Source organism: Engraulis encrasicolus, chromosome 12 (assembly GCF_034702125.1).
Source record: "Engraulis encrasicolus isolate BLACKSEA-1 chromosome 12, IST_EnEncr_1.0, whole genome shotgun sequence".
Taxonomy (NCBI): Eukaryota; Metazoa; Chordata; class Actinopteri; order Clupeiformes; family Engraulidae; genus Engraulis; species Engraulis encrasicolus.
The window spans coordinates 11,267,240-11,275,009 of NC_085868.1; the positions used below are offsets into that span (position 1 = coordinate 11,267,240).

The window sequence follows — 7,770 nt, forward strand, 5'->3', positions numbered from 1 at the left end:
TGAAATTAGACAGGTGCGCACAGGTGTGTGCACCGGTATGAAATGTACAGTTGAATCAACTTAATTCAGATGAGGTGCATTTACATGGGTTGAAAAATCGTCTAATAGAATACTTGAGACATCTCCTTGCCCTTTCTGCAAGACATGGAAGTTGCAAAGCTTGCATCAAGGAAGCTTGTTTTGACAATCTTTGCCTGAAAGACTGTCATGTCAGTCATTGTCCGCTGATAAAACACCTCCGCATCGCCGTAACAGAAACAAATGATCGCAAAAGTGGTGCACATTTTTTCAAGGACGTTCCTAGTGACAGCCACCCTTCCAATGCCAATGTCAGAAAAAGGGCAAATGAAATGGACACATGCATACAGATCTACGTATAGCCTATCACTGCACGACTACTTTGGATAGCTATTCTCTTCATATGGCACTTGTCTCGAATGGTATAGTGTGGTTGTATGTGTTATATACTTTAAAAGCACACCTCAGGCCCTACTTTTTCCAGATGTGGGTATTGGCTACCGGTATCGCTTACTGGTAGGCTATTATGCATCAGGTGTAAATGTTATACTGGTGCTGCATGCGCACCGCTACGCAGCAGCCTACTTTCAAGACTGGCCACCATAGAGTAGGCTATTTGAGAGCAACTCGACGCCAGCCCTTGGGGAATGGCCATATAAAAGAGCAACACGACACGGACACTGGGGAACTGCCTATTTCCCTATTTTCAAAAAATAATAAAGGAAACATAGAATCAGACCCTTACGGAAATCCACCATGGTTTACTATGGTATTACTATGATTTTTATGTTGTAACCATGCTATGTCATGATTACTCCAAGCAATCTGAACCTATCATAAGTCGTTTTGGATAGTAAAGCGTGCTCAGTGTAATGTAATGAATAACTATAAACCATGGTTAGTTTTCATAGTAAAACCATGATTCATTTTTTAAAGGGCATAGTAAAACCATGGTTAAATCATAGTTTTAAACCATGGTTGAACCATAGTCAATCAATGGTTAAACCATAGTTATGAACCATGACCAAAAAAAACATGAAGACCATGAATAACTAAAACCATGGCTAGTTTTCATAGTAAAACCATGGTTCATTTTCGTAAGGGGAAATACCATTCCTGAAGACCACATCTGTTTGGGTGCTTCTTGTGACCTGTGAGGTGACCTTGCGATGTTTCTGTTCAGCCAAAGAGCCGTGAACACCAGTATAAAGGAGAGGGAGGAGATGAGGTGAGCGAGAGAGAGAGAAACGAGAGAGATGAGAGGATGGGGTGAAGCCACAGGTACAGAGAAAACAGAACAATCCACTGACCTAGGAAGCCACAGGTGACATAGGTCAGTGGATTGTTCTGCTTTCTCTGTAGCCTGCCTGTGGTCTCACTCCATCCTCTCGTTTCTCTCTATCGCTCGCCCCCTCTCCTCCCTCTCACATGCACTGGTGTGTTCATTCATGGCTCTTCGGCTGAACAGAAATATTGCAAGTTCACCGCCGCTTCAACATTTGGGTCAGACTTTTCCACTGACCTATAGTCAGTGCAACAATCTGACTCAAATGTTGACCTGACTGCTGCTCGTGCCAGCACTCACATGCTTAAACAATGCAATAAACAATGTGCAGAATTTCTGATGAACGCTTTTTGTATAGTTAGTTTGCAAATGTTGGAGGGAATTCAGTTGTTTAAATACTGCCGCAGGCTTATCATCGGTAGGCTTACACCATCAGATTCAGCAAGTAGCAGAATGTCCTCTTGAAATGATATCAGAGTGAAATGTAGGATGCGCAACATTATATACATCCACTCTTCCAACTGAGAGTGCACAGACAGTGTTCCTTGTGAAGCTTGGCATTTCTGAATTAACTTCGAACTAACTTCTTGTCCTATTTTCTTAATCCATGTAGATGAGTATCTGCTAAATACAGTGGTGTAGTCTACTTTTTTATGGTGGGTATACTGTATATTTTAAATTTTTTTGAAGTGGGTATACTGTTGTACTCTTCAAAACAATGGATCAATCAATTTGAAGTGGGTATACTTAAATCCCTGAAATTTAGAAGTGGGTATACTCCATATACCCGCGTTCTACGTAGACTACACCACTGGCTAAATACTAGTATCTGCTAGATAGCAGCATTACGCTGCACCATGCCTGTGTGTGGTCATTGGTGGGTGAGGATGTAAAATCATGGACCAGGAGGAGACAGGACTGCATATAGAGATGCTGAGATGTGCATTCAGTTATCATCCTGCCTCATATGAACATGTGTAGCCAGCACACACGAACGCATGCACGCACGCACACAACTGGGAGGAATTTCCCATTGAATATCCGTGCTATAACCTATGTCAAGTGTTGTCTTGAAAACAGTGGGAAGGGAGGACATAACGTGACAACTCTTATCATGAAACTTTTCGATGTGGGGTCACTAATAATTAGATTACAATTATTTGAGAGATGGCCATGGGGAGATGTTGCCATATGCATCCTTCATTAATGAGGGCACTTGTATGTGTGGTAATGCTTGCATGTTTTTATTTCTTTATTTGTTAGATTTTTTTTCAGTTGGATAATGATTTAATTCACAATAACCACTTGAGGGTTTATTTTAATCCAGACAGAAACATCAGTCTTTTTCACCATTTTGCGTGCTCTCTTGGTCTTAACCTAATTGATGATATCCTTTGGGAACGGATGGTAAGGGATGGTTGAAAGAATGGACATGAGTTCCAGCAAAGTCATTGTCAACCTCCCACTAGCTTTTGACCTGCATCAAGCATGCCTACTTTTTTTTAAAGTGAGCAACAAACAGCGGGCTTATTACTCATTACCGAGACAATTACTTCTCCCGTTGTATGTTTTTTTTTATTTATTTTTTTAATATTATTAATAATTTCTTTATTTTTTAACTTGTGCTGTCAAAACTTTTCATCACCTGATAAACATTTCACTTTAAACTGTTTTAATCATCCTCTCACAAAACCAGTGCTGTCTGGTCCCTAATTCTTCTAAAGCATTTCTAAATGTGTTAAAATAATTGTAACAATTATAATTTATCTGTCATTATTTTGCTATCCTTAGGATTGAAAAATATTGACATGACTGGTTTTTTGGTGGGAGGGATTGAGGGGACTCCTGAAATAATGTTTTTAAACAGCTACATTGTAGCAAAATAAAAAAAGGTAAAAGAAATTGCAACCTTGAGTGCCTCAGCATTTGTCTACCTGGACCAAGTTTGAGAGCCCCTACACTGATGAGCACCAAGGAAAAAAGTGAAGACCCAGAAGCACTCCAATTACCTGCTTATGTTTTTAAAAGATTGTTTAATTCCTTTGATATCGATACAAAATAGACTACTTGAAAAATGTTTTGCACAACGCAAAAATCATATGCAGCCAGGGCCTCACATCATGCGATTTCAGTTCCACACACACACACACACACACACAATGGTGTTTTTGGCCACTCCAAAAACAGTCCTGCTGGCTAACCATCAAGCGTCCACCGATCTCCGTCACCCCGCTCGTCTCATCCTCAAGAGACAAGTCTCCCGAATAATCCCCCTGTCACCTCGGGGTAGCCCTTCAACTGATCATCATCGTCATGTTGTTTGGATAGGCCTACAGACACTATTCGGTGATTACGCTTGCTTTCCAACTAATGGGAAGCGAATCTTCAGTAGGCCTAGTAGGCCTTTAAGGTCAGATTAGACTTCTGCAACTGCGCTCGTCAAAACTCGCGTGGGAGTGGCCACGAACCAACATTGTATTCATGCATCTGCGAGTTCTGCGAGGTCCGAGGTCTCGTCGTGAGCCACATTTGAAATTGCGCGATTAGGCTACTTTCACTACATTGTAAGCACTGCGGTCATTATTAAGCAATGTTGCTTTCTATCGCGGTTAGCTAGGTATTTTCACATAAATTGCAAAGGCAATGCACTGGTATCATTATTTGACATACCCAGTCTGTTTTCACGAGCAGAAAATGCAAGCATGTAAAGACAGTTGATTCTGCCGATGTGTGTTTACATTCGGTGGAGGAACGGTAGTAAAACCGCAGGCATTGTGCCACGAGTGTTCAACTGATGCATTGTTTGTTACATGGCTTGTAGCTCCGTGTATTTACACACATTTACACACAAGGCATTAATAACGTTTTTAGCAGAATACAGCTCTGCTCTCGCAAACTACTGGCATTGCGCTGCCACAAGAACAGAACAAGGAAGTAGCGAGACGACCAATCATAGTGCCTTTTTGTCTGCGTACTCCGCGTCCGTCCGACGGATAGTTAGAATTTTTTCGAGGCGCTCGACGACGGGCGCAGAGCCTCTGAGAGGGGGGCGTGGACTCGCATAGACAGAAAACGGACGGACGCAGATTCTATGCGTCCGAAGCATAAATCTAGCTTAAGAACGAGCAGTGCGAAGGGGACGCGATAGGCATTCGCGTAGAGAATGTGCACTGTTGTTGGGACTGAAATGTAATCTGTAGGCCTACGCCAGAGTAGTGGGCCAAGTGTAGTCTTGTGTGTAGTGTAGTCCAAGTGAAGTCCAGTTTCAAATATTCATGATTTTTGCTGAGTAGTAACCAGCGTCGTCTGCAGCAGGCCTGCGGCTGAACACATTCCAACGTCACAGAAGAACTCAAGAAGCCTACTCCAACAACAGCACGGTTGCGTCATAATTGCGCACAGCCCAAAATTAATATTGTTCAGGTTTTCATCATTTGTTATGCGACTGCGATGCAATATGCTGTTTTTTCATGATGCGTATCCCTATGTAGAGCTGATCTGAGTTTAAACTCGGACACCTCGCGCGGTTGATACCGCAAAATGGCGCATACTAGATTCCGTATGACTAGGCCTTTTGTGCCAGTCCCGATACCTGAAATAATTGCCGAAAATGTTGTCCCGGTCGACTATATTAGCCTTGTGGCTGGTATTTTGTTCCTGTGTACCCTCTGTAAAATCATAGTATCCTGGAACACCATCAAAAAGGTAAAGAAAATATTTATTTAATGTATTATTCATGTAGGCCTATTGTGTAGGCCTATTATTATTATTATTATTATTAAAATGTGGGACATAGTAGGCTACCTAAATGTGTTTTTGTTCTTGTTTAACGTCTCAGTCATCCTAGCATTGAAAACCATAATTTCAGGCCGATTAGGGCTGAAATTATGAAATTAGGACCTCTCTTGTTTCCTAAAACTTATTGCTTGATGTTTTCCACCCCGTAGGTTGAATTATTAGGCCGATGCCTAAGGTAAGTTCACATTATTTATTATTATTATTATTATTATTAACACATCATACAGCATACGTCTCCCTGTTCAGTGGCCTATATCATGTAGCCTACTAAAGAACACTCTCTATTTAGGCATCTGACGTCAGAACATGTCTGCCCGGCGGCTGGCTTGGACCCTCTTCTTTCTCACTGCGAAAGCATCCTGGGCAGGTTAGATCGATGTGAGACACAGCTTCGAAACCGTGTCCTCCAGGCAGACACGACTAATTTCAACTGCTCAACCTCAAGATGCCCTGAATCTCCGTCTACGTCAAGGACCGGTCAACCTGTCTGTCCCTCTTCCTGTGGCGACAGCCGTCTCCACGACCCTGGCCCACACCATGTGAAAGAGGAACCGGGGACCGAGTACCATACCAGTGACGAAGAATCAAGTTCAACACACAGCCAAACAACTAACTGCTTTGAGAAGCCTTCCTGTTCCCATGCAAGAACGGCAGCAGCCCTAGGTGGGGTGTCGTCTGGCAAAAATAGGAACCCTCCCAGATCTGTGTTTTCAACTGAATCCAAAGCCACTGAGACCGGTACAGAGAAACAAGCTAGTGCAACTGGTGTGATGGTGTCTGGCAAAAATAAGAACCTCCCAAGATCTGATTGTCCTACTGAATCCGAACCCACTAAGAAGGCTACAGCCAAGAAAGTCAGTTCGGCACCTGTGGTGTCATCTCGCAAAAATAAGAACATGCCAAGTTCTGTGTTTCCGATTGTATCCAAAGCCACCGAGACAGATGCAGACAAAGAAATCAGTTCAACAGGTTTGGTCTCATCTGCCAAAACTGAGAACCCTGCCAGACGTGCTTCTCCTACTGAATCCAAAGCCACACAGGCAGCCGGTACAGACAAACAAGTCAGCTCGACATTTCCTAATGTGAAGCTATTCCAGAGAAGATCATCACCCCGCAGGCGTTGGAGGTTTGCCATTTGGATTGTCAGAATCGTCGTGATGTTGCTTCCCGAGAGACTCAGGAGTGCTGAGAAAGACTCCAGCGTGAAGTTCACAAGAAAGGCCCCGCCACGAAATGTGTCCCCACAAAATGTGTCCCCACAAAAGGCCCTGCCACGAAATGCCTCTCCACAAAATGGCCCTGACCTGACCCTTGCTGATGCTGCTGCCCCATCGCAAATTGCCAAGATGCCTCCTCGAAGTGCCACAAATGTGTCCCCACAAAATGGCCCGCCACCAAATGCCTCTCTACAAAATGGCCCGCCACCAAATGCCTCTCTACGTAATGGCCCGCCACCAAATGCCTCTCTACAAAATGGCCTGCCACCAAATGCCTCTCTACGTAATGGCCCGCCACCAAATGCCTCTCTACGTAATGGCCCGCCACCAAATGCCTCTCTACGTAATGGCCCGCCACCAAATGCCTCTCTACAAAATGGCCTGCCACCAAATGCCTCTCTACGTAATGGCCCGCCACCAAATGCCTCTCTACAAAATGGCCTGCCACCAAATGCCTCTCTACAAAATGGCCGTCACCTGACCCTTGCTGCTGATGCCCCATCGCAAATCACCAAGACGCCTCCTCGAAGTGCCACGACCGTCTCGTCAGCCCCCAGAGTGCTCGTGCAGAAGTTGGAATACCACCTGCGCTGCAAGCTAAACCATCAGTCCTGGGGCTTTCCTGAGCAGTTGCTGAGGTACATGGGAAAACAGGCTGTGCTGGACACGGGTAAAGGTAAAGTTGTACGACAGGCGAGTCCCACCAAGTGGAAGAACATACAGCTCCAGCTGGAAACTTCAAACTCCAACCAGAATGTGCCCAGACCAACCAAGACATCTACTCAGCCCGCAGACCATCCACGTGTGAGTAAGAACCCTGTGCCTCCAATCAGCGGCCAATGGGATAACAAAGTGAGACCGAAGATGGATGCAGCAACAGAATGCAACCTGGGCCCGCGGCCTGAATGTTGCCTCTGGAAGAAACATCTGGAAGATCTGCTGAAAAACACGTGCAACCATCCCCCTCTGCACAGCCTCTCAACATCTCATCAGCCTGACCATATAACCATCTCTGCTGATGGCGTCACTGTTACACCTATGGAGACTGTTCGTGTGACAGACACTGCAACCCAGCCGTCAATCTTCTACCGGATCAATGAGGCCAACCAGAAACTGAAAAAGGAGAAATACATGGCGGGAAAACAGACACCCAACGCCCCTTATGTTGAGCAGATGGAGGCCATCTCCAATGAGAATATCCTCACACAGGAAGAGGGAAGAGCTCCCATCCTATGGTTCTCTAGAACAACATTCTGAAAAGTTCTGTTTACAAAAATGGACTTAGGCATTGCTGAGACATGCCATTACTATTAAATATGATTATATTTTCTTCCAAATTTAATTTCTTACCACATATTTTGGTAGTTTTTCATAGCTATTCTCATTAAAAAATGCATCAAACTCAGAAAATCGACCCTGGTGGTGTTTTTCTTTTGTCTTTTCATGAAAACT

The 7,770-nt window shown here is 44.2% G+C and overlaps 1 protein-coding gene across 1 annotated transcript; it reads left to right on the forward strand.

The window, feature by feature from the left end:
• Positions 1-4,422: 4,422 nt before the first annotated feature.
• LOC134459308 (serine/arginine repetitive matrix protein 1-like) lies at positions 4,423-7,730 on the forward strand. Its single transcript, XM_063211622.1, has 3 exons — positions 4,423-5,008; positions 5,251-5,276; positions 5,391-7,730. The coding sequence occupies exons 1-3, from the start codon at positions 4,844-4,846 to the stop codon at positions 7,573-7,575; spliced, it is 2,376 nt and encodes a 791-aa protein (XP_063067692.1). The 5' UTR covers positions 4,423-4,843; the 3' UTR covers positions 7,576-7,730.
• The last annotated feature ends 40 nt before the right edge of the window (positions 7,731-7,770 follow it).

Bases quoted from the DNA above. Each gene is read 5' to 3' on its own strand.
- LOC134459308 (XM_063211622.1), top strand. From the start codon at position 4,844: ATGGCGCATACTAGATTCCGTATGACTAGGCCTTTTGTGCCAGTCCCG. The intron at 5,009-5,250 runs GTAAAGAAAATA...TCCACCCCGTAG, and splicing joins CCTGGAACACCATCAAAAAG to GTTGAATTATTAGGCCGATG. The intron at 5,277-5,390 runs GTAAGTTCACAT...CTCTCTATTTAG, and splicing joins TTATTAGGCCGATGCCTAAG to GCATCTGACGTCAGAACATG.